The 26,185-nt window shown below is 43.1% G+C and overlaps 2 protein-coding genes across 3 annotated transcripts in view; one reads left to right on the forward strand and one right to left on the reverse strand.

Moving 5' to 3' along the window:
- iqsec3b (IQ motif and Sec7 domain ArfGEF 3b) overlaps window positions 1-7,914 on the forward strand; it is a 32,846-nt gene extending 24,932 nt beyond the window's left edge. Inside the window, exons 9-15 of one of the 2 annotated variants that reach the window (XM_030095327.1) lie at window positions 445-584; window positions 740-871; window positions 1,010-1,109; window positions 2,625-2,783; window positions 2,888-2,980; window positions 3,381-3,427; window positions 4,813-7,914. In XM_030095327.1, coding sequence (XP_029951187.1) covers window positions 445-584; window positions 740-871; window positions 1,010-1,109; window positions 2,625-2,783; window positions 2,888-2,980; window positions 3,381-3,427; window positions 4,813-5,232 — 1,091 coding nt within the window. In that variant the 3' untranslated portion in view covers window positions 5,233-7,914. Of the gene's footprint in view, window positions 1-444; window positions 585-739; window positions 872-1,009; window positions 1,110-2,624; window positions 2,784-2,887; window positions 2,981-3,380; window positions 3,525-3,891; window positions 4,254-4,812 lie in introns of those variants that run through there. The other variant, XM_030095328.1, reaches the window with a different exon arrangement.
- Window positions 7,915-9,521: 1,607 nt separating this feature from the next.
- Window positions 9,522-26,185, reverse strand: part of ptprq (protein tyrosine phosphatase receptor type Q) — a 36,999-nt gene continuing 20,335 nt past the window's right edge. The window contains exons 37-63 of the mRNA XM_030095876.1: window positions 25,958-26,129; window positions 24,266-24,586; window positions 23,909-24,184; window positions 23,658-23,809; window positions 23,229-23,370; window positions 22,131-22,406; window positions 21,629-21,997; window positions 21,047-21,156; window positions 20,646-20,832; window positions 20,326-20,564; window positions 20,099-20,168; window positions 19,483-19,641; window positions 18,978-19,269; window positions 18,814-18,887; window positions 18,631-18,730; window positions 18,308-18,436; window positions 16,799-16,843; window positions 16,152-16,178; window positions 15,874-15,955; window positions 15,300-15,390; window positions 15,083-15,159; window positions 14,550-14,684; window positions 14,255-14,380; window positions 13,512-13,657; window positions 12,591-12,726; window positions 10,426-10,549; window positions 9,522-10,010 (exon numbers count right to left, since the gene is read on the reverse strand). Of these exons, the coding sequence (XP_029951736.1) occupies window positions 9,973-10,010; window positions 10,426-10,549; window positions 12,591-12,726; window positions 13,512-13,657; window positions 14,255-14,380; window positions 14,550-14,684; window positions 15,083-15,159; window positions 15,300-15,390; window positions 15,874-15,955; window positions 16,152-16,178; window positions 16,799-16,843; window positions 18,308-18,436; window positions 18,631-18,730; window positions 18,814-18,887; window positions 18,978-19,269; window positions 19,483-19,641; window positions 20,099-20,168; window positions 20,326-20,564; window positions 20,646-20,832; window positions 21,047-21,156; window positions 21,629-21,997; window positions 22,131-22,406; window positions 23,229-23,370; window positions 23,658-23,809; window positions 23,909-24,184; window positions 24,266-24,586; window positions 25,958-26,129 (4,095 nt within the window). The 3' untranslated portion in view covers window positions 9,522-9,972. The remainder of the gene's footprint in view (window positions 10,011-10,425; window positions 10,550-12,590; window positions 12,727-13,511; window positions 13,658-14,254; window positions 14,381-14,549; window positions 14,685-15,082; window positions 15,160-15,299; window positions 15,391-15,873; window positions 15,956-16,151; window positions 16,179-16,798; window positions 16,844-18,307; window positions 18,437-18,630; window positions 18,731-18,813; window positions 18,888-18,977; window positions 19,270-19,482; window positions 19,642-20,098; window positions 20,169-20,325; window positions 20,565-20,645; window positions 20,833-21,046; window positions 21,157-21,628; window positions 21,998-22,130; window positions 22,407-23,228; window positions 23,371-23,657; window positions 23,810-23,908; window positions 24,185-24,265; window positions 24,587-25,957; window positions 26,130-26,185) is intronic.

Consider the following 26,185-nt stretch of genomic DNA (forward strand, 5'->3'; position numbering starts at 1 on the left):
CGGCCCGGTCCACCTTTGGGCATACCTAAAGTGACAAGACCCCTTTTTAAATTTTACTTTTAATCAGGAGCCTTCCCACATGTAATGATTACAATATGTCATCTAATGCCCCCCATTTTGTACAGTTAATGTCTCGATAAATCAGCTGCCTAATGGGGTAAAATCAAGGGGAAAGTAAAAGGAAAATTAAGTAAGATTTAAAGCAATTATCAAAGCTTTATTCCCCCATTAGATCAAATCAGAACAAGTAAAAATATGCTTTTTATGTGTTGTGTCATAAAGAAAACAGGATAACAAATACAAATTCTCAGAGGACAGATTAAGTCATTTTTGTAGTAATCTGAGATCTGTAATCTGTCATTCTGTGCTTTATATACTCATAGACTACGTTTATCTGGTCGTCCTGGACTGCCCCTCTTTACATGAAACCTTACATCTCCTCAGGTGTGGATGATGGAGCAGACATCCCTCGGGAAATGGTCGCCGGTATTTATGAGCGGATTCAGCAGCGAGAGCTGCGCTCAAACGAAGACCACGTCACCTACGTGAGCCGCGTGGAGCAGTCGATCCTGGGCCTGAAAACTGTGAGTAATTGTGTGCAAGCCTCTCCTCCTTCCACAGAGCTGTCGGTACTCGTTTGAGGAGCCTCATTTCTTCCGTGTCATGTATTATTTTGCAGCAGTCTGTCCTCTGCTCTGTACTAGCTGTCATCTCCATCTCTTTAACCTTGTCTCCGCAGATTCTCGCTGTACCCCACAGACGCCTCGTGTGCTGCTGTCGTCTTTTTGAGGTGCCTGATGCAAACAAACCTCACAAACAGAAATTGTCCCAGCTCCAGAGAGAGGTCTTCCTATTCAACGACCTCCTGCTGGTGAGAAACTACCGCTGAAAAACACATACTGTACATCTGAAAGCATGCACAGACAAGTTGGATTTCTTTTTAAGGTAAATCTAAACTGGAAGCTCATGTTTTCAAATCGAGTGGAATATATTTGTGTGTTTTCTGCAGATCCTCAAGTTGTGTCCCAAGAAAAAAAGCTCGGCCTCGTACACCTTCTGTAAAGCTATGGGCCTTCTGGGAATGCAGTTTCACCTCTTCAGCAATGAATGTAAGCTGCTGTTTTGCCTCGCAGCATTTTCTTCCCGGTACAGTTCCACCCTCGTGCCAGAAAATTTGCTGAGCGAACCGTCGAAGCATCCCCAGCACTGCTGTCTGTCAAGTCGGTGTCGAGACCCAGACGTGGAGGATGCGCCAGGGGGCCACCGGCGGAACAAAATTAACACTGGCGTCAAGTTACACTGGATAACTTTCCAGAAAGCAGCTTGGCATCACAGATCTAAGAACGACTTTTAAATAAAGATTGGCTTTATTGAATAATTCACCAATGAGCCAGTGCATAAAGATTTTGATGGAAGTCAAATCAGACCATTGGAAAAACTTACAAATATGAACTGAGGTTTGTTGGAAAAAGCTATTTTTTTTTTACCATTTTTTCTTTTTCCTTTTTCTGATCTAATGGATCTATGAAGTGGATTACATATTGTTTGGAAAGTGAAATGAAACGTGACAACGATGGCAAAGCAGGGTGCCTGTTGCTCAGTTGTTCAGAGATCAATGTTGGCAGTCCCATCCCTCATCTCGCCCTGTTTTGGAGTGTCCTTGAGCAAGACACTGATCCCCAAATAGTTTTCAAAGGTGTTGCAAACACCTTGCATGTTAACCATCTTCATTTGAAACCCTGTGGAGGCTCCTCAAGCGGTATAAAGAGTCTGCATGGGGGCAGACACCCCTCAGCCTACAGGCTCCATCCAGTTTGTATGGTAATGTGTAATCTAAAGGAAGGCTTAGCTTGAAGCCGCCTCACTTTGCTGATCTCTTCAGTATTTAAACAGGTGAACAAAAATCTGAATTTTGCCATTATTTAGAAATTTCTATTAGTAACTTGGACCAAGTATAAGCGCCAGCATTAAGATTTATTTCACTTTATGATAATTTGCCTTTTGTCTTTCCTCACGTAAACGCACACCCCTGGGAACACCTTTTATCTTTATTACTCTGCAGTCATTTTTATGTATTCGGCCTGCAGGTAAAGGAACGATGGTGTCTTCTTGCCTGTGGTGCCAGCAGGAGACGAGATTAAACATTTGAGATCGGCAATAAATCCGCTGTGCACAACGTTCAAAATGCAACTTATTGCTTGGAGATTTTTATGCATAAAAAATAGCAAGGAATCAAAATATATTCTTCATGCTGTCGATCACTTGTCTCCTCTGTGATAACTGCACTTCAGCCCGCAGACCTTCATCGGGAGGGTTTGAACTTTCCTCGTTAGGCTGCGGTGGAGGTTTGTGATCCGATCCACAGGCAGGCAGAGACAGTTCACTGACTTTAGAGGAGGTGGTAAGGATCAAGGTTGACTGATTATATTTTATGAGCCAAATAGGAGCCACAAGGCAGCGATTCAAACTCAGACAAGAGTTCCCTTCTTTGAAGTAGAATCTGCCACGAAGCAGGAGTGTTTTGAAAGATCCACAGCATGCGTCTCTTTCATTTGTTTATCTTCTGTTAATAAAAGTGATTGAGAAAGCCCTCTCATTTAATCCTTGTCGGGGTTTCTCACCAGACTACGCCCACGGCGTCACCATGCTCAGCCCGTTTACCTCAGAGAAGAAGCAGCTGGTGAGTTTCTGCTCTCCGAGCGGGGAGGAACTCAGGAAGTTTGCAGAAGAGCTCAGAGAGGCGATCGCAGAGGTCAACGAGATGGAGCAGATACACATCCAGTGTAAGGAAGGAGGCGCATGATCCTCAAGTGCAAATATACCACAATAGACCTGTGTGTGTGTGTGTGTGTGTGTCTGACTGCAGGCTCTCTTTCATGTTTTGCAGGGGAACTGGAGAGGCAACAAGGCATCCAGACACATGGCTTACACACCAATGGGGGTCAAGTGGATGTACACACAGGACATGGCTCTCCCTCAGGTGCCGCTTTAGCTCAGACAGCCCAGCATAACGTAGTCAAAAAAGGCTATTTTTTCATATTATAGACACACGTTTGTGTATGTGGCTTCCGTCTATACAGCTTTAATCAATAAGTTGCTTTGCTTAAGCTTTAAGTGTGCAGACTCAAACCATTTGTGAATGCACTGCAGCACTAAAAAGAAAATCCATTAAAGCTATAGGGACACCCATCCACACATACAATATTTTCTAGGCACAAATACATACAGGCTACCTCTAATGTCTAATAATTATTTACTGTGAGAAACACACAGGAGAATTTGAGATCAGTGATTTATGTCTGGCTCACAAGAAAGAAGCTTACAGTCTATATGAAGATCAGAGACTTATTGACTTATAAATGGACCGATTCTCTCCACAGGACCACAGGATGTGTATGATAAAACCGGCAACAACAACACAGTAGAGGTGAGTCTCAAAATACTTCTGTCTCGCTCAGGTAAGTATCTGCGTCTCTGGCGCTGTGGGTGTGGTCTTGCATCTGTGTGTGTGTATGCGATCGTGTGTGTGTGTGTGTGTGTGTGTGTGTGTGTGTGTGTGTGTGTGTGTGTGTTCTCGTATTTCTATCCTTGTTGGGGCCAAATGTCCCCACAAGGATAGCAAAACGTGAAACGACGTGCCTTGTGGGGACCTTTTTCCGGTCCTAAGTAGGAGAAACAGTGTTTTCTTGACCATGTTGTTGTTACTGAAAAAAGTAAAAGTGCAAAAACATTTCTTTAGGGTTAGGCTTTGTTGTGGTGTGGGTTAGGGTTAGGGTTAGGGTCAGGGTTAGGGGCTAGACATGAATGGGAGTCAATGGAAGGTCCCCACAAGGATAGAAATACAAGACTGTGTGTGTGTGTGTGTGTGTGTGTGTGTGTGGCGTAAGACAGGGACTGTGGTACATCCTGAAAAGGAAAGCGTGCTTTATGCTTTGCTTTAAATGAGCTCTGCCCGAGGCACACGCAGCCAAGTATATATAAAGGCCACTGAGAGGACTCCGCTGTAGTTGTGCTGCCAACAGTATCTTATTGTGCCTCGTGCGCACATCAGAAGCAGAAGCCGCTCTGCCAGCGCCACAACATCTGATCTTTCATCAACTTCTGCCTGCCAGCCTTACTGTGTTAAGCCACAGCAAGCCATCACAAGCCTGGCTGGCTCCTAGAATACCAACTACAAGGCTAGATAAGCTTGATACTGTTAACACTCTGTTGAGTGTGTGTGTGTGTTAGTATGTGTGTGTGTGTGTGTGTGTGTAAATCCAGCCCTTCATTGAACCTTCCTTACCAAAGGCTAGTGATAGAACCTGTTCTCCAGTTTTCTCTCTGTTTCCTTCCTTCCTTCGCCCATTCTCTCCTCTCTCCCCCCTCTCAGCCAGTCCCTTAGATTTGTAAATTATTGTGTTAGGGAGACACCACGCCCTCGGTGTCAACTCTCCTCCCCTGACACTCCCTCTATCTTTTAACTTCCCATTCTGGCACTCATCGATCATGTTCGCACACTCACACACACTCATAAAACCCAAAGCGCTCCGGCTGTTGTTTCAGGATAAATTCTCGTCTGACCCCTCGGCCTTTTTCTCTCACGGGGGATACTGTGTGTAGAAACATGATTGAGATTTCAGTGGAGATCATGTGAAGAGACGATTGAGAGAAAACGGGAATGCGTGTGTTTTTGGTTTTTGCATGCGCTCGCTCTGCATATAACCCACATGCATGCCTGCATGCCCATGTGCGTAACACACCAGAGGGCTGCGTAGAGGCTGCGTTCAGGCTGGTAACTCCTCATGCGTTCTCTGACTGTTCCTAAACTAGGTGTCAATTCACAACAGGCTGCAGACCTATCAGCTGAGCCAGCCCAGCATTGAGTCCACGCCTCTGGCCCTGGCGGCGCCCCCCGCCCTGCTCAGCCCCGTCCAGGCCGGGGAGCTCCGCCCGGAAACTCTCATCCAATGCCAGCAGATCGTCAAGGTGATCGTGGTGGACCAGAGCGGACGGGGGCGGATGGAGGCCTTCCTGAGCCAGGGCCCGGCCGCCCACCAGCTCATCCAGTCGGCCATGTCCACGCCCGTGCGCGTCAGAGAGGGAGACGGCCCCCAGCCCCCGCTGCCGCCGCCCCCTCCACCTTACAATCACCCCCATCAGTTCTGCCCGCCGGACTCGCCCATGCCCCTTCATCACACCATGCCTCTGACCCGCAGGCGCAACTCCAGCGGCTCCCGTAGCATCGTTTGAGTCATGGGCTGCTTTATGGACCGCCGGGGGGGGGGAGGATGGGGGGGTCATCCGGCCGTGACCCTCACATTAACTTACAGCAACGTACTCATGCTGGAGCACAATTCATCTCACTCTGAACCGTGGGACGAAAGCGGAGCAAAAAAAAAAAAAAGAAGAAGAAGAAGAAGAGCAAACTGTATGATGAGAATGAGAGGATGGATGAAAAGAAAACCAAGAATCTATTCAAAATCTCGACTGAGCCGTATTGTATCTGAACATTGAAACATTGAGTAGCTTTGAATGCGTTTCTGAGAGACACGTTTTCTTCTTTCTTTGTTCTCCAACATATCACATATCTGCCGGTGTTGTTTGTCCAGATTTCACACTCGCATGGTGACCTTGAGGTTGTCAAAGTCACTTGTCCAACAGACCTGTCTTCGAGCTTTGACTTTCACACCATGAAATAATGTCAGGAAAGCAGCCTGAAAGGACGCGAGCTTGCTTTGAATATGAAAGACAAAGTAGAGTTCAGGACGTGGATGCTCACATTTTCATTGGTCCAGGTTTTGATTCATCTCAGACCAGCTCATTCAAACAGTTTTCTGGATACAGTAAGAAGCAACCAGGGTACAGCATCATTTGTTCCTGCGTTTTCACGGGAACAGACATTCAGCATGTGAAGAATAAAGGGGTGAAAGGCTTTACCATGTCATGTACAGTATACTGTAGTGCTGCTCACTGAATTGACTTAAAACGATACCCTGATGACAATCATATTTCTGTATTTCATTGTTGTGTATTTTTGCTCATCTCGTCTTGGCACAAATCATCACCGCGGCGCGATGCTCCTCTGATTCTGGAGTTGCACTCACAGAACACGGGAAGCAGTCGACTGCGATACTGTCTGTTCCTCCCAGGTCTACTGAGAGCAGAGGGCTTGTGTGCTGTGTGTTCAGGCTGCTTACCCATGGCCAACAGGGAGTCGGGTTAGTAATTCATCCAAAACAGGCTGAAACAGGCAGACGAAGCCGTCCTCTTCCTGCGCACTAACTCCAACTGTTCCATCCCATGTGAATACTACCGTTACAGATGGATTCAGACCAGTGGTTTGGGACGGGCGTCCTCTGGGGGGGTCAGGGGACTGCCTTTTCTCTGAAATTTTTTTTTTATTTGAGTTGTCAAAAAGAAATCATAATAAAAAAGAAATATATGGAACAGTTCATTGTAAGTGTAAAGAAGACAAAAAAGCAGCTTTTGAGCAAAAACAAAAGACAGAGAGGAGCAATGCATTTCTTTGTGGATGTTCACAGTCCTTAACGATGAAATGATGTTATGGTGTGAAAAACAATATTATTTAACCAAAAAATATTAGTGAGTGCAGTGCAGTGTGATGCACAATGTTGGTCAAGCTCAGGCAGCATCTCTGCCCAGAAAGCTTTGCTTTGAAAATAAAAAAAAAAAAAAAAATGGAGAAAACGCTACAATGTCCCTCCTAAGAATCATTAATCCCCTCCCACGTTCTATATTTTCCTTAAATGGTGAAAACATCATTTAAGCAGAGATGCATTTATGTACTGAATGTTAAAGTGGGGGTGGGGACTGAAGTCGTCCGTGGAATATTTATTGATTTCATCACTGTGTCGTTTGTCCCGTCTCGATGGTTTGGAGCTTGAGCCAGATTGTACAGCACATCACGAATCATCTGACTGAGACATACTGAACACGTCTTGTACCTTTTGCACCACAGAATATATTGGATATATTGTAAATAGATAATATAGATTTATTCTGAAAAAGTGATTGGTTTGCCCAGTGTGTGTATCTACGTATGTATTTGTACAGAGAAACTATAGTTTAAAAGAAAAAGAATATTATAGTTATTATAGTTATCATTATTATTATTATTATTATTATTATTCGCATTTAATTATCAGGGGGTGTCCTCATCCTAAATGCTACTGCTATGAAAGAAAGGAAACAGGCAGCTTTTATAAATACACCCCAGGTACAATAGTAACAAAACACTGACATTAATACAGATTTACATTCATCATTCAGTTCCCATGTCATGTTACTACAGTATTAATAAGAGATGGCTATGTCACCTGTTAAGGTGTGTAAAGGGCTATGCTGTATAGATGATTACGTGCAGTAAATCACAAATATTACACACACACACACACACATACACACACACACACACACACACACACACACGTACATGCACACAGCTGCCAAAGCGACAAAAATTCAGCTAAAAATTACCTTAGAAACTGCTTGATTTCTCAAGTCAGCAAACCCCTCTTTGTTTACTGTAAACTCTTGACTGACTTGTACAAAACCGCATGATATTTTTTTGTTTCTGTTTTGTTTTCTGTTTTATTTACAGTACGCGGGAGGAGTCTGATTCTATATTTGTATCATTATTGTCAGGGCATGTTGGGTTGATTGATGTCACTTTCTCTCTCTCCCTCTCTCTCCCTCCTTTTCTGCCCCCACCCCCACCTCCCCGCCCCCCGCCTTCTCCGGTTGTCATGGAGACACACCAATCTGCATCCTCACTGTGGAGCACTGTCATTAATCTTTGCACCCTCATAATATTTCTAAAAAGGAGATTTCTTAAAGATCAACATGTTTACTAATGGAATTTCTAATTTTTCTGTTCGAAGAGAATGAAAGAATAAAGTAGTTTTTACTCTCGGTCTGTGTCTTGTTGTGGGACAACGTCAACAGCGTCTGCACGGTGCCTGCGTCCACGTGCAATTTGCTGCCTTTCTAATGGATGTATTTGCACCAGGTGCGCGAGGATGATGGAGGAATGAAGGGGCTTATGGGTAATCAATCTGCGCCAGTGTTCTTGTGTCGTCCACAGACATTGGATCCAAACACATTCATCAGAGAAAGATTCCAGCTTCAAACCAGTAGTGAATGTCACATTTACGCATTGGTGTGAATCTGAGTGATCTTACCTTATATTTTGTGGACTGGCTTGTATTTTAAAGCTGCTGCAGAGACAGACAAAACCAGATCAGTTCCATGTACCAAGTATGTACACTCAGATGACGCCATTAAAACTGCTAATTTTATACATATGTGCTAAAAAATGCAATGTGTCTATGACTCAGGGAAAAAAAAAGCCTCTCCTCTGATTGTATAATCTAATAGAAATTATTTCAAGTTGATGTTAGCTTTATCTTTCATGTTTATGGATATCCAGTCTCACTTTGAAAATAATCCTAACTGAAATTAACTCAGTGAAACAGGGTGTTAATATAATACATTTCATTCATTTTGACTCAGTAAACAAACAACATATCATGTAAGAAGTTAGTTAAGAAAATTTAAAAAAGTTACATATCATAGTGTATATATTTCATGATATAAATGTTTTTCAATAAATAATGTTTATGAATAATTGATTCGCAAAACAGCATCCTAAAAATGAGTTGCTGGAGCCAATATGCAGACTTCAGTTTTAATTTGCATGAAAAAAATTTGGCTTCGCCATGTATTTAAGTTTCTCCTCTATTTTTGAGCTAATGCAGCAGTCAGGTGTTCTTGTGCACTTCCTGGGGCTCGTTGATGTTTTGCCAAAGCATAATGGCCGTGATTAAATCATTCTAAACAGTGCAAGTCAGAAGCGTCAATGCATTTTGAGGGTTTATATCAATTTTATGCAAAAATTGTCTGCAGGAGATACCATGAAAAATCCTTCAGGAAAAGAAACATGCTGTAGAATGTAAAGGTTAACACGTTTCCCTCCTGTCCCGGCTTGGTGGCCTTTCTGTGAGGCGTCTCTGTCCATGTCTAGATTTTCTCCCGGTGCGCAGGCTTCCTCCAACTGACAAAAAGCATTAGAGGCTAACTGCTGATCCAAAATCGTAAGTGTGACTGTGTGTGTTTGTTTCTGTGTGTTTGCATGTGATGACGTGTGCAGGGTGTATCCAGCCTGCTCCTACAGTCATCTGTCATCTGCTCAAGACACTCAGAAATATTCTGAAATATTACTAACGACCACAGCGACAGGAAAATGTTATTCTCTGAGCCACATGCTCCTTTTCTGGGTCACACTGTTCTTCATTTATGTGTCGTGTGTCGCCTATTCTGATTTCACGTGTGAAGACAACAATAGCAGATGAGCAAAGCTGGAAATTCATTAGTCCATTTGTTGTTGTCTGCTGAGATTAAAAATTAACTGATGCAATGTGTGCATTTGTAATATCAAGTCCAGAAAAATGCAAGTTACTTTTATTTTAGCAAATCACACTTGAGAAGGAATAAACAACACCTCAGCAAAGAGAGTTACAACAGAACTGAAAAAAACAATACCATTTTGGCTGAATAAATTATCTTAAAAAACATAGATGATATCAACATAATAAAGTAATCATCTAACACGGTGAAATCAATTTGTGCAAAGTACCTGTAGGACTCAGAGACGTGACAGCTCTCACAGTCGGCTCCTTCTTCCTCAGTTAACCCTGTGGTTCCTGAAGGTCTCTCTGTCCCTGCCCTCACTGTCTGTCTCTCCTACTGTCTTTTAGAAACAAGCGGACAAGAGTGGCGATAAGTACAGGACTGCGTCTGAGAATAGGGTTCAAAGTGAAGTGGCAAAGTCTCAGTCAACAGACGATTCGTCTTCTCTTCACTCGGCATGTAACTCCGCCTGGTGGAGGTCGTCCTGTCTGGGGTCCGTGCACGGGCGATGTGCCAGGGAGCCCCGGGAAATGCTCGGGCAGGCGTCCATGAGCAAGGCTTTTACATGGTGGTCTCCTCCCACTCCAGTTCAACATCACCTGCACAGCAAACAGAGTATGAGTGTTTTGTGTGTGTGTGTGTGTGTGTGTGTGTGTGTGTGTGTGTGTGTGTGTGTTCTTGTATTTCTATCCTTGTCGGGGCCAAATGTCCCCACAAGGATAGCAAAACGTGGAACGACGTGCCTTGTGGGGACCTTTTTCCGGTCCTAAGTAGGAGAAACAGTGTTTTCTTGACCATGTTGTTGTTACTGAAAAAAGTAAAAGTGCAAAAACATTTCTTTAGGGTTAGGCTTTGTTGTGGTGTGGGTTAGGGTTAGGGTAAGGGTCAGGGTTAGGGGCTAGACATGAATGGGAGTCAATGGACGGTCCCCACAAGGACAGAAATACAAGACTGTGTGTGTGTGTGTGTGTGTGTGTGTGTTTGTGAGCGTGTGTGTGAAATTGTTTTTTTTACCCTCCATGGCATCCAGAGAATCCATCTTCTCCAGAGCAGAGTAGCTGACAAACCAAATGGACTGACTGTTGCCTTTGTTGTTCAGAAGTTCCAGTGTGCTCTGGTGCAGAAAGATGTACTGGGCCTGACAAAACACACACACACACACACACACACACACACACACACACACACACACACACACACACACACACACACACACACACACACACACACACACACACCCTCCAAAGTTAGTAGTGATTTCACAGTTAAATGTGAATGAAGATGTGTCATTAAAAAAATCTTGAACATCAGTAAAACTTTGAAGTATGTCCACAGTAAACCTTTGATTCTGATGATTGTATTGAAAAAACATGTCACGATACACTGTTTATTTCCATAACTAAGGAGATGAAAATTGAAAGATTAAAAGAAAAAAAAATACATCTTCATCTTTCTTTTTTTTAATATATTGAATTTTATTGCTAGCACTTGTAACATTCTGCAAACGCCACAGAAGTCTCAGTGTGAAGTGATTCTAACCTATCAGAACTGATTTGCAGATCTTATTTTTATACCTTCCTACCACTCAGTGAGGTGTGACTTATAAATATTATTTTTTATGCTACGACAGCCACAGTTATGGAAGTATTTGTTCAAACATTCATTTATTCATTGAAAAGTTGTTCTCCTTGAGAATACATCAAAGTTTCTTGGCCCTCGTACATCCTATTTTATTAATATTTCCCTGCCTGATTCAGCAAACTCTTTTCCAAAAACTTCAACAAGAATAATGTGAAAAATATTTTACTGATGTGACCTCTGACATTTGATCACTTTATGGCCAAATAAAGCTGCGCTAAAAGCAAACACATTGCATATGTTTGCGTCTGGCGTGGCCGCCCGGGACTGCGTTTGTTCTTTTGCAATAATTTATTGCTGTCAGTTGGAACCGCGGAGAAACACATTTTCAAAGTAAAGAGAGCTGTCAGGCTGCAAGAACTAGTGAAATCGTCTCCAGTTGTTTGCAACGGAAGGCCTTTTCTTCCAGGGTGAAAACATACTGGAGAGCACAGAGAGGGTTTGATTAAGGGAGGTGGCTGACAGCAATAACCGGAGGGTAAAAACAATATTAAATTTTAAAGGGTGGCATTTTCCAGAGGATGCTGTTGATGCCCTCTCCAGGTGGGGTAAGGACCTTTCTGAGGGGAAAGACTAAACTATCTTTAGGTCTTATTCCCAGGATGAACTCAAACGAATCACTCCGCCGGTGTGTTGCCAAACATAATCTCTTAAAACTTTGCGTGAGGAAAACATTATCTGGCATGAACGTGAATTTACAGTTATTAGTATGAATTTCACTCTCACTGTGTTAAAGATGGCAGCTCTGCTTTACTGACATTTCCAAATATATTTGCTTGACGCCTTTTGTTTCGTCTGCTGGTGACGCAGCTTTAATCACATCAAGAGGAATAACGTTGTCCCTCATAGCAAAGACAATAATTCACCTGACAATCTCATTATGCTTGTCGTTTATGGTCTTTCTATTGCGACACGTAGCGGCAAAGTAGAACAAAGTGCCTCCGCCTGAAAAAGGTAGTCTATTGAAGGATCAGCAACAATTTGTGCAACTTCAGAAACAAGGAAATTCAAATGATGTGTTTCTGTATTATACTAATAGGCCGGGCTGGTTTTTTAAAGGAACATCTCCTGCAGCTGCAGACACAGCGGGCCCAGACGACACACGTGGACGCAGAAAAAGCGCAGTGCATCTAGAAATAATAAAACACGGATCCAGAGAAGGAGCGCCGGCACGAGGCGGAGGATCCCAGCAGGCGATGAGACACACTCGCACAGCAGTCTGCAAGTAATCACCGGGGTAATGTTAGGATTTAGGGGGAATCCTGCACCGACTTTTCTTTTAATTCACCGCCAAGTCGCTCCCTGTGTTAATGCGAAAGTTTTCCAAATATTTCCTCATGAGGACGGGATCACAGCAGGGCAAGAAGTAAAAAGTAGGACAACTGCACTCCCATTTGTGAGTCTTTGATGATTCTTCAGTGTGATGGAACAATTCAAGATAAAACGCAGTTTTTTGTCTTTTGTTTATTCTCTCCAGGTTATGAAATTCAAGAATATAATCGGAATCTAAAAATATATCGCTTTATTCAGTGGGAACTCACCAGATTCTGCACCATGCACATCCTCTCGCTGCGCAGCTCGGCCACCAGCCCGTAAATATCCACAAAGTCGTGATCTCTGACGTGCTGGATGAGGTGATCGAGAGCAATAAACACGCCGGTTCTTCCCACACCAGCGCTGGGGAGACATTAATTTAAAAAAACTCCACTCAACTGCATGACAACAATAAAACATCTTATTTGTTTGTGTAGCAAAAGAAGGGGATGCATTTTATGGACGTACTTAACTGGAATCAAATCACATTAAAAGAACAATAATTTGGAGGACAATGCATAAAAATTGAGTGATATTATGATATTTTATGCATCATTTACCAGAGACACCCACATCTTTTAATGTAGTAGATGCCTAGATAGTTGTGTAAAAGAAGAATATTAACATTGATGCTTTAGTAACAGTATTAAAGAACAGTGTAACTTTTTAAAAGCAACATTAAATATTTCCCATTTATTTCCCATATTTAAATAACACTTCATGCCTTTTTAAAGCATTTTAAAGTGTTTTTTGTGGGTGTGCTGCAGTTAATATCCAAATGTATGTAACTGGAGCTCGAGCTGGGCTGCCAATAAACAAAGACACAATTCATCATGCGGCTCTTATCATCATTTTAATTAAGGGCATTATGAACTGAACTATCAAAAATCTAAATTAATTTCTCATAAAGTCTGTTCATTCAGTATCAGTAGCTGCTACTATCAGATGCTTTTATCCTTTCACTGCAACACTGAATTCTCAGAGTTTGAAACAAGCAATTAGTCACTTTGAAGAACGTAAGGAGTGGGGAGCGAATGTATTTGTGTTCAAAGTAAAAGACAGGCGAAAGAAAAAAAGGCTCTGGAAAAATAAAATTCCAATAAAGTACAGATATCTGAAATACTAGCATCCTTTGAGCGATGCCGTACCTGCAGTGGACGGCGATGGTGGTGTTGTCGTGCCGGTGTGCTCGCACAGCTCTGACAAACTTGATGAGTGTGCTGCAGGACTCGGGAACGCCGTGCTCCGGCCACGACGTGTAGTTGAAGTGCCGAACCAAGATGTAGTGTCCGTGCTGGACAGAGACATGAATACAGCTCATATAACTGTGGACTCACAGTACAACCTCCTTTTTGTTAAAACTGACATGAAGAAGAATCTCAGTTTTTGTAATTCTAAATATTTTCAATACTATTACAGCTCGTACCAATCATAATAATGTGGATAATTTATCAGGACTTTTAGTTCCAGAGGTTCATATAAGTTAATCAAAGTCATTTTATTTTCACCAAACAAAATTTTGTTTTTTTCTTCAGTGGCAGTGAATTAGTTTCCAAATCAAGGAAACATTGATGCTGCACAGACTGAAATACCACCATGAGACAAATTAATCATTTAAAAAAAATGACAACTTGTAAGCATTGTGTGATTTACACTACAGCTAAATTTGAATTGTTTTATTAATGTTATTATTTCCCATTTCAAATTTTGCAGTAGGTACAATTGATTATACTTTGAAAGGGAGCAAATTCTAATAAATAATGGCGCCGAGGGTTTTTCTGATGTGTTTTACATTGCGCAGCAGGCACGTGCACAGCTCACGTGTTCTCTGTGCTGTGTGAGTGTGATGTGTGAGTGTGTGCTCGCCGCTGTGACGGTATTCGCTCCGCACCTTTTCCACTTTCAGCGTTCTGACAGTCCAGTCGGGAAGGACCTCCTCCGACACTTTGGAGATGAGAATGTCACTAAACACTGACATCGGTTTGTTGTCCTCGGGCCAGTATTTATGACACCGAATCTGAAATGTCACACACGCATATGTAAACACACACACACACACACACAAACTTACATCACATCTTCATAGCAGATATAACCATCCGGGAATAAAGCCCAAAATTGAGTCTGCACTCTAAATGCCGACACTACTGATGTTTCATAACAGCTTCAAATCTCTCATGACGCACCCTGCCCTTCTCATAACACTGTGTGAGCATGGCGATGGTGCGAGTTCCTGTTTCCCAGATCATCCTCCAAAAATCAGCCACTGTGCCGGGCAGAGGACCCTGAGTGGCGATGAACTCATTAGGACACAAGTAGCCCTGCAGAGATGGAAATAAAATGTAAAAAGAAATGGTGAGGCCTGAATTCAACTTTCATCTGCCCATCTATCCGTCTCTTCATTCGTCCATTCAGGCATTTTCTCCCAGCTGAATCTACCCTTCAACCATTTTGTTCACTAAAAGTCAAGATTTAATCCATCGTGCCAAAAAGGATGACTGTTCTCAGCATGCAGGAGTCGATATATTCAAGAGAAACTCAGCTTTCATTCGTTGAAAGAGACAAGTTCTTAAATTCGAATTGCATAGTTACAAACATGAGAGATGCAACAGTTGCACATTTTAATTATTAAACTATATCGAGCACACTTCTGCAAATTCCCTCACCTCCACAAACACACACAACTCTACACAACTGTGTTCTTGGTGCAGGTACTCACAGAGACGAAGCTCGCATTGATGTAGTCTGAGCCTGCAGTGCCTGGCTCCGACAAGAGTTTCACTCGGTTGTTATTATCTAGACATAAGGTGAAAAAAGTGCGATTCAATTGTAACTGTGCCATACATAAAACATATTCAGGTAAAAAAATCAACATGCAGATTACAGTGGTGGCCCACTGTAGCCTTGAGAAGCTCATTTTCAGTCGGACGACGTACAAGGTTTGATGTTAGGGAAGCGATTCTTGGACTTGTTCCAGGGGAGGTCAGCGTCAGTGGTGGCCAAATCCTGCAGCAGCTTTGGGAGCTCCTGGAGTGATGCATTACAACGCATTAGTATTCACATAAACCCATGCATAGAGATAACGTTTGGAGACTCTGTTCATAACAGCATGAAGCAAAACTGTGGACGTCAAGTGAAATATATATCAAGGGAAAAATAAAATGCCCTTAGTGGACTCTCCTACAAGCAGGCTTAAAAATAAAAGGCATTTATACATAAATGATGCAGTACGTATCATTTAGAAAAAGCCACGTTTCTGTCAGCATTTGCAAGCCGCTGCTCTCTCATACACATTTTTTTTGTCCCAGTTTATCTTCCCTCCAAATATCTGACTTGATTTTATGGTTCTTACTTTTACATTTATCGGAAGCTGGAATTGATTTTGTCTACCAGCAGCTCCTTCATGCTTCACTTCATTGTAAATTATAGGCATTTTCCTGTTATTTCATCATTACGTGGAGGCTTTATAGGTCTGATAAACTTTACTCCAAGCTGCAGGAAAACACTCACGGAAAACTCCTCCTGGAACCTGGAGTTGTCGTTGGCACACAGATCCTCTACATGCTGCAGAAAAGACTTCTTGTTGACAGGCCTGGCAGTGAGGCGAGAACAGAAATACAGTGAATGTGAGAAACAGCGAAGTTAAAAAAAAAAGAAAAAAAGAATGACACCATAAAAATATGCTTTTTTCTGTAAACGTATTCACGGGTGCAAGTGATTCTAAACAGGACAGAACGTGCTTGTTTATTACTGTGCTTATACAGATATTGTTATGCTGGGTGACTTACTTGAGAGACTTCCTGTAGCTGAGCAACCTGGACAGAAATAGATGGCAGAAATCGCCCAAAATAAACAAATTAACTCAACAATAATCACATCCCGCTCTCTGTGATTTCCAGATTATCACTGCAGAAGGTACGCAGCCATATAAGCCTGAACAAAGAGCTTTTAGCTGTTCCGTAATCAATTCCACTTTGATTAAACCCCACCGCAGACTTTGATGCGTTCTCTAAAGGAATAAGTAAGTAGTGTCATCAATGCCACGCTGCTCTTCCTGTGTGGGTGCTTTTTCTTTGCATTTCTGCAACTTGTAGCTACGCAGATCCTCAGCTATAAATAGGATTACCGTTTGTTCACTCCACGCCATTTTCAAGATAGGAATTTAATAAGGAAATTAAAATGTTTTTTTTAAGCAGAGGAGTGTTAACAAATCTCTGCAGTCCCTGCTTGTGGAGATAAAAAAGGAGGCAGCTGCAGGTAAAACATTCATGTCTCAGATTCATGGAAATGCCACAAGAGCTTTTATAAATAGCACAGATACAGTAGGTGGCTTAATGGATAACATGACGACACATGTAGGGACGGCAGGAGAAGCGGAGGACATGCAAACAGCCATACGTTCACATCAACCATGCGGGCTGAAAGCACAACTTACTGGATGACATAAATCTCTTTCCGTCTAAAGAAGAAGGAAGAATACCTGGTGGGAGAAAAGTGGGAGAAAAACAAAGCCCGAGCGGGTAAATGCAGGTGCCTGCATGCAGGAAACTTTGCGAGTGACAAGAAAATGTGTGTTATTTCAGCACAAACTCTGCAAAAGGCGGCATTTATAAAGATATGTGTTTATAGAGACCAAATTAGAGACAGTTAAAGACAAATTAAAGCAAAGAAGACAGACTTGAGGTCCAAATCACATTCCAGGCTCGGAGGGCTTCATGTTTAGTTTGCATGAGCTTCCTGTATGTGGATAACATGCCTGTCAAACCATAAGCTTTGGCCCTGTGCGGCTGTAAGATGGATGAAGTGCTGCTGAATGTTTTTACCAGTAAAGTAAAATGAAGAGAAAGCTGATTTCAGAAAGTGCCTTTTTTGTCACTCAAGAAAATTAGTTAATAGATTCTACATAAAAAAGAAAGTTTCATTAAGATGACAAAGCTCATAATTACATTACTTTTATAATGATAAGAGTTGGCCTGCCAGACACAAGAAAGAACTTTCATTTATTTATCTTCTCCTATGAAGACATTATGCTTTTAATGTTTGTGTTCATCCTCTTCTTCTTGAAGACGACAACATTTCTCAACCTACATAGCCCACTCTATTTCTGGCTGTTTTTTTTTTGTCTTGTCACTACGTGGGTGACAGTATTCTTCAGATGCTGAGGACGGAAGGTGTGCAGAAAGCGTAATATACTTAGAGAACGTTTGGGTGCTGAAGTCTATTTATAAATGTCCAACGGTCGCATTTATATGGATTAATTAATTCAGAGCTTCGAACGATCACTTCTCCATTAAAACAGTGCACAGAGTTTAAGATATCCGATTTCAGAAATGATAGAGAAAGCATAGTTATGAGGAGTATGCATGCAAAATCAAAAATCATTGCTCCTCACATTATCAGCTTAGTCTGGACCATCAGTGATCATGATAACAATAAAACTAACATTAAACATGTCGCTGTTTCTCACCTGAAGCAAACCTGTATTTTGGAAGGGTAAAGCAGCAGATAGCAGATAGATTTTTTCACTGCACTAGTTTGTGCCAGACAAGAAAAAAAGAGAATATCTAGATGCTAAATTTGTAGGTGAGGATGGTTGGAGAAAAGTAGACAGGATGACTTGTCTGTTCTGCAGAGAACAGAAGATAAATTATAAAGTCACAACGGTGCTGTGAGTCTCTGTGTCTTAGTGCTGCTGCTTCTATTTTCTGCACAAACTCCAAAACACTAGAAGATTTTTGTGCTGACAGGGGAGCACATTAAGTTGGCTGCAGCGAAGAGATTTTTTTTTTCTCCCTCTCTTGTTGACTTAGATTTAAAATCTTGTCTGGAGCAGCTAAATCAAGCATGAAGCCATGTAGTGTGCGCTGCGCTTCAGCTGCCAAAACTGGGTGCGTTGTTTTTTTGGCAAAGGGACACTTTTAGATTAGAGCGAACACGGGCTTACCGGTTGAGTTTTTCCTGTTTCAACTCCAGATCTGCCACGGCGATCAGCTGATCCAGCTTACACTTGGTCTCTATGATCTCTGCCTTTCTGGGTGAGTAAGTCCCGCCCTCCTTCTTGCGCTGATGAATCCTGACATGTCAATAAAACGGAGGGATGACTAACAGGACAAATGCAGAGCTGAATACATGAGAAAGAGAAATTGATTTGTTTCTGAAGCTCCAAAGCACAGTTGACCATATTTACACATCTGAATTCATATCTGACATGTTATTTACAGTCAGATAAACATATTATTGTTGGACAAATGCCCGTTGGCAACTTACTTGACTGAACCACAGATAATGATGATCAGCAGCACAGCCAAGAAGATGGACAGAAGGACCCCCAGGATGATCTGTTCTTCTCTGGTCAACAGCCCGTCAACTAAACCCAACAAGAGGCAGCATTAAAAACAACGCTGCCGTTTTTTTCATCATAGTATTGAAATGATTCATTTGTTTTCATACCTGCTGTTCTGACATGCTCTGAGTATTCAGAGTCTGTGTGTTCGCCTTTAATGTTAGTAGCTCTGAACTTAAACCTGTTAGTATAAAACAACGGTTCGTACTCAGTGAGTCCAGCATTTGAAGACGGATGTGAGGTTGCACGTGAGTATATGTGGCGCACTCACACATAGACAGTGTTTTGCTTGAGAGGCCCGTTGCAGAAATGATCGGTGTTGTTCTCTTCCATGCAGGTTTCGTTTTCCCCGATCACGTAAGTGGCTGCCGCGGTGTGATCCTGCCTCGCCAGCGAGAGGTTGTCGGCAGACACGCCACGCACAGCTCTGACGTGTGCGTTCATTCGTGATGCCCCGTCCCTCAGAAGGCAGCGCGGGTTGGGAAATCCTGCGTCGGTCAGGTAAGGGGCAGGACGGTGAAAAAATGCATCCCTCCAGTTGGTCAGGTTCACGGCGTCCTTCACTGTGACAGGATGTCGGTTGGAAAAGAAAGAATTTGCCCAGAATTACATTACTGCAGAAGTGAAGCCCTTTGGCGTTAACTTAAATTTCATCTTTTAAAGCTTAGCAAAAAGTGACATGACTGAATAACATGAATTTACTCAAGACACAAAAAACAGCACTTAAGTCTATTCAACTTAAAGTGATGCCTGTCAATGTTTTTTAAAAGTCATACCCCCTGACTCGGCCACGATGACCTGAATTTTTGTGATTGGCCCATTGTCGTCACTATAGAAACAGGCAGGCATGCGGATGGTGATACTCCTGTGGGTTACCATGGCAACCCCTCCTTGGCCCATTACTGCCTGGGGTCTCTGGGTTGGTTTTGCCGGGGCTGAAATGCACGCATGTGCGCACACAGAGAAGTACAAGAGAAACACGCACGCACGCACGCACGCACGCACGCACGCACGCACGCACGCACGCACGCACACACACACACACACACACACACACACACACACACACACACACACACACACACACACACACACACGCACGCACGCGCACACACACAAAGAGAGATGCTGTCAGGTGAGTGGTGTAGTTTTAAATAATTACATTCACATATAAAACTGGAAATTGCCCATCTACTTAGTGCGACCACGAAACACGAATAATCTTGCTGAGTTTTTGTTCATTTGCTGTGCCGGTGCAAGCTTGCATACTGATTTCTGAAGCTGTGCAGTGGCAACTCTCGTTCCCACTCTCATGCAGCATTGCTTTTAACAAGAAAAAGGAGAACTATTGCACACTGTTAAGGAGCACCAGAGAGAAAGAGGGGCTCCTACCTTTGATCCCAGTAGTTATCTGGACATGTGGGCTGGGTGGGCTCCTGCCAGCACCGTTCTTTGCTGAAATCTACAGATGGTGCAAAAAAGAAGCAGAGAGCACAGAAAGAAATTGGAGCAGCGGAGACGACAGGTGGAAGGGTTTGATTATCTGGCTGTTATCGCTAAAGGTGTGTGGCCACAATGCGTTTGTCTGTGATTGTGTGATAAAAAAACGTGGTCGTCACCTGTATGCTGTAGGTGTGTCCTCCCTTAAGACCTCCTATAACAGCAGCCAGTGTGTTGTTGTCTCTCCTTGTGATATTCAGGCTGATGTTCTTCACCAGCTGATCTTTTTCATACACGTACACAAAGTAATCTGTGATGTTTCCATTGGGTTCCTCCGGAGGGTTGAAGGTCACCGTCACCACGTTTACGTCTTCTGGGATAACTGAGATGCTCACATTTTTGGGAGGATCTTTAGGTTCTAAGGACGCAATGAAACAAAAGCATTAGTTTGTTCCCGTTTACCATCGACTGACAGCCAGAGCACAGAGCGTGGACTTACCCTCCTCAAGTGTTTTAAACTCAATCGGGCCGATGGCTTTTCCGTCTCTGCTGGCGTGCTCCGGTGGACCAGTGAAGGCCGTGACGGTCACAAGGTAACGTGTGAAAGCTACCAGGTCCGTCACAACAACGGTAGTCAACTCTCCTGGATGCCGGATGGTTGAAACGTTCATACCAGGACCTTTAACCTGAAATAAATAAGAGAATTCAACAAAACATTAAATCCATGTTTGATGCAAGTCATTCTCTGTATTTTCACCTGCTTTGGAAATACTGTTGCCGCTCAGAAAGCTCTGACTAACATAATGTAATTATGATCCGCACTGAAAAACAGCCAACTGTGTTTTATGCTTCACTGGTGACGTGTTTATATCGGTCATAAATTGCGGTTGCTGAGGTGACCTGCACGAGATATGACGTTGGTCCAGAGAGGACGGCTGGCGCATCCCAGGCAATGTGGAGGCTGTTGGCAGAAGGGGTCACTTTTAGGCTGCGGGGAGGAGCGTCGGGATCTGATTAAGGAGATGAGAGAAACATGTGAACAGGCAGGGGGGAAAACAGGCGAAAACAAAACAATCCACAGTTCTGGATAAGAGAAAGGAATTGCTAAAACAACAAGAGTGAAGGTAGCAGAAGGAGGCTACGTAATCGCCTGCTGTCTTAGCGGGTTGCCACAGCGCATCATGATCTGCACATTTTTACAGGTTAATGCCGTTGCTGACATGACCCTTAGAGGGATTTGAGCCCTGAACTTCCAGGCACCAACAGCCACCGACCTCTACACCAGCCCTAGCAAAAAGTCTGCTGAAGACAAAATTAGGGTGCTGCTGAAGTGACAAATGAAACGTCCAATTTGTTTAATTTTAGCGCTTTACCTGGAAACAAATAGCTTCTCATTGGATAATTATTACTCTTTGGGCCCCGACTAACTACCAGCTGTCTACTGTTCACACGAAAAGGTCATGATATCAGTGTGGTTCCTACTTCCAGCCAGTGTGCGTGCGTAATTCCAGTTTGTGTATTCTCCAGCTCCGGCGTTGGTCACAGCGGCTACTTTGAAGCGGTAGTATCTGTATTTCGCCAGGGTTTGTAGAGTGATGCTGTTTTCTTCGGCGCCATCTGATGCATTCACTGACAACGTGACGATGTCCTCCACGCAGTCCGAGGACAGCTCTTCCTCTTGGTTGTGCAGAGCGCTAATTGGTATATCTGGTGGACAAACAGTTGAAAGCAGCTGTGCGATGATGTGGTACTCCTTCAGCAGCCCCGGAATGGAGAGCGGCGGCGCCCACTGAAGTGTCACATTGTTCGGCGTGACCTGAGAGACGGTGAGGAAGCGGGGAGCAGCTGGGACTGCGAGGAGAGAATGAGGATTTAATCAAATATTCACTTTGTATTAAATTACGAGTTCACTGAGTAGCTTCTCCGACATCGGCAGCGCAGGAATGTACTCAGTGCTTACAACGGTACAATAATAAATGACTACCTGACTCAGAGAGAGTGGAGGCTGTGCAGTTTACAGCTTCTCCCGGGCCTGCAGAGTTGACTGCGGTTACAGTGAGTGCGTATTCCTGGTCTGGTGAAAGTCCGGCCAAGGTGTACTCTGCTGTGGGGGCCTGGTATGTGTGGGCCTGCATATCTCCCTCTAATACAATCTCATAAAAAAGGATCTGCCCATTAGGGTTGGCTGGGAGCTCCCAGGACAGCTGAATTGAATCCCAGCTCAATCCCGAGCAAGACAGGTTTCCCACAGCATCAGACACTGCAGGTAGAGAGAGAGGGAGAGAGACGAGTGACAACGCTGCTGTGATTCAGCCTTATCGGGACAAAATCCCTCATTGTAAATTCAAAGTTTACTTTGAGGCTGCGACACACAGTTTCTGACTGAGAATAAATAGAACAAAGACATCTTTACCTGCATCTTATATTAATACTGATTCTTCTACCTGGACAATTGAACAAAAATAAGCTTGTCTGTTCAGTAAGAAATCTGATGTAATTTCTTCTGTCAAATCCATTTTTTTTCTGTAAGACACCTGGCAATTGTTCTGAAATAAACCATTGTTCCTAGAAAGAGTTACAAGAATATTGTTGTTTTATTGAACACTTTTTTGCCTAGCATTATTCACACACCAAACATATCTTTGCAAAACATTTTTATTTACATAAACTGTGTTTCCTGTTTCACATCAAGATTTATGAAATCTGATATCAAGACTCTGTCTAAATAAAGCACCTGGAAAGTGCTTACACCGATTCCAATACACTGGTCCATCATAAACCTACAGGAAGTCTTAGGTGTGGTGATGGACACTGTCAATGCCATCAATTACTGTCATTTTTGAAAATCTACTTATGTTTCAGCTTTACATATTTAATTATTTCTATTTTGTTTAAATGTTAAGAAATTAATATTGAATTGTCTCATTTTGAATTTGATTTATAAAATACATATAGATTTCATTCAGTTTTAAGGTATAGTGACAGTTAGAAACATAGTGCTAAACCCTAAAGTGTGAATTCCAGCATGATTCTGTTTGACTGTGAGCTGCTTGTGTTTGTGTGTGAATAAAGCGTGGCTTACCTGACTCGTTGGTTGTGAAGGTCACAGGAGTGCTGAACTGATTTCCATGGCCCACTCTGGTGTAGCTATATACACTTATCTCATAGGAGCGGTGTGGTCTGAATCCTAATAGATGCTCTGTGGTCGACGAGCCTGAAGAGTTCTACATTTGTAGACAAACACACATGAATTAAAAAAAGATTCAGAAAATTAAATCACTCAATCTTGATTACTAGAGTGAAAATATTGGTGTATCAGAACACATATGGGCATGTGTGTCAGTATATTGTTATGGTTAAGTGCTATATGGAGTGTGAAATTGGCCTTAACTCATGTGTACTCGTACCAAGTGGGAATTTGGAGTGTTTGTGTGTGTGTGTGTCGGGGGGGGGGGGGGGGGGTTGTGTGTGTCACTGTGAAGCAGCTTTCAGTGTGTGAAATTAACGGTACCTGATGTGTGACGGCGTGTGTGAGGAGGTCTCGGATCTGGAATCCGTACTTTATCACCACTCCATTGGGCTCCAGAGGAGGGTCCCAGCTCAGCCACACCGATACGGCCGTGTGGTTGTATACAGTCACATTAAGGGGAGGAGACATGGGCCCTGAAAGACACAGTGAGGCAGATCATGGAAAAAAATAAGCTGGTAGAAACACATGAACCGCGTCATAAATAAGATTTCGTTAGGTTCGAAGAGACTAACCGCCTTCATCTGTGTGGAGAGGAACTAGCAAAAAGGGCCCTGAGCCTTTACGCGTTGCGGGTGCGATGGTGAGATTGTAAGCTGTGTATGGAAGTAGGTTGGTGAGAATTATCGAAGTATCAGTGACGTATGATGTGTTGGAGCCCCCGGGGCCAAACAGAGTGAGGGTATACTCTGTTATCTCTCCGTTAGCCTCCAGAGGGCGTTGCCAGTCCACAGCGATGGAGGAGGAGGACAGGTTCTTGGTGGACACCAGCAATGGAGGAGAGCTGGGAACTAAAGGCAAACACGCCAACGCACATGTCAGTGTCACCATGACTACACAGAACATCTCATTTTATATGACGCTTCACTCACTGTCATCGTCCGTCATGAAGTACAACGTGCTGGTGTGGTTGTAAGCAAAGCCAGCGCTGGTTGACGGCATGACAGTGACCACATAAGGGAAATACTTCCGGAGTCTGGTGAACAGGATGGCATTTTCAGACGTATTGAACTTGCTGGTCTTGTTGACAGCCGGAATCCCTTGGCTGGACATATCAGGGAAGACGCCAGCCTCCTGCAGAGTGAGATGGTATGTGGGACGACCATTTGGCTCCCGAGGAGGGTCCCAGCTCACGATGACGATAGTGGAGGAGTAGATCTGAGCCGTTAAGTTTTGGACCGAGTCACTTGGCACTGCAGAGAGAGAAGAGTAACACAACATTACTACTGACTTCTTGAAACTCGTAACATTTTAATTTGAGTTTCTGTGATTATCCACCATAACATTAAGACATAAATCAACAATTTAGACTGTTACACTTCAGGGAATCACTCCAGCAGCCATCTGTCACGGTCAAAGTTAACGTCAGCATTGTCATATTTAACAATAGCACAAAAAATACAACCATGTAAAAACATTACTTCCCCGACAAGAAAAACAAAACAAAAACAAAAAAACACAACACAGTGAAACAAGAAAGAAAGACACCGACACAAAAACACAACCCCATAAAATCAAGAGGCCATTCTGAGACATACAAAGTCGCCGAGGAGAGAAATTTGCACAGCGAAACTCTGGGATGAAAAGGCAGAAAGATGATAGAAATACTCATCCTGTTCTTGTCTCAGCTCCACTGGAAATAACACTTGGTACACAGGGTGGGAAAATAAAAAGGAGAGATGAAGGGGAAAGCGGAGATAAAACTTAAGATATCCGTAAGATGAATGAGATGTGAGGAGGGCCAGGTGTGAGTGGGGTCTGAGCCCAAGGGAATGAGCCCCTGCTGGGCTTGGCTGAGCAGGAGGGACAAGGTGCCCTGCAGGTCCGGTACTTGGCTGAGAGTGAGGCAGCTGGAGCACAGGCAGAGATACAGAGTCAATATGAGCAGTAATTATTCAGAGGCTGAAACTACTTAACCAGCAAAGGACAAGCAATGACAATATGCAACAGAAATGACGTGTGGCAGTCTGTGGAGGCTGTCTGCACCGTTTTTTCCCAAAATCACATAAAAGCTAAGAGATCAGCTTTAAGAGAGGTTCATTATTTCCCTGAACTAAACAACAGGCTATTAATAGTATATGCATATGTGTAAGTTTTAGATTCTGTGGCAATAACATGATAAAATGAACAAGCATGAACTTCCTCAAAGCCTGTCAAGCTTTGTTTTTCACCGTCGTCAAATTGTAAGCAGTTCTGTTCTCTCTCTCTGTTTCTCTCTCTCTCTCTCTCTCTGTTTTTTTTAATCCCTTACAATTTTTGTCATGCACAAACTGGCTGTCTTCAAAGCGCAGTGTCACAGGCGAACAGTTCGCCAGACTGACAGTTATCTGCTTTTACTAACAGGCTGAACAGTACATTTTCAATCTCAGAGTTTTTATGTAATTTTTTTAAGCAGAAGAGTTTTGAAAAAAAGTGTGCAGACTCATCCTCCAGTGAGACTTTGAATCACTACTGACGATAATTGCGTGGAAATATGTGCAGTATTTTATGTGCATTAACTTTATCTGATTTAAACCGATATACTGTATGTGCACTGGTGTTTTTTGTGTGTGTGTCTGACTGACCATCCTCTGGTAAGAGCAGGGTTAAAGGATTGCTCTGGACTCCTCCATCACCCTGTATGGTGCTGGAAGTCATCCACAAGGCGTACTTAGTGCCCCCAATCAGCCGAGTCAGAGTGTAGACGTAGGGTGAATCAGGAGAGGCAGGAGCAGGAAGATCCGACACAGGAACCCGCTAAGAGACAAACCACAGAATTACCTCGCTGAAACACATTGAACCTGTCTGGAATT

The sequence above is a fragment of the Salarias fasciatus genome, chromosome 7 (assembly GCF_902148845.1).
Source record: "Salarias fasciatus chromosome 7, fSalaFa1.1, whole genome shotgun sequence".
NCBI classification, from domain to species: Eukaryota; Metazoa; Chordata; class Actinopteri; order Blenniiformes; family Blenniidae; genus Salarias; species Salarias fasciatus.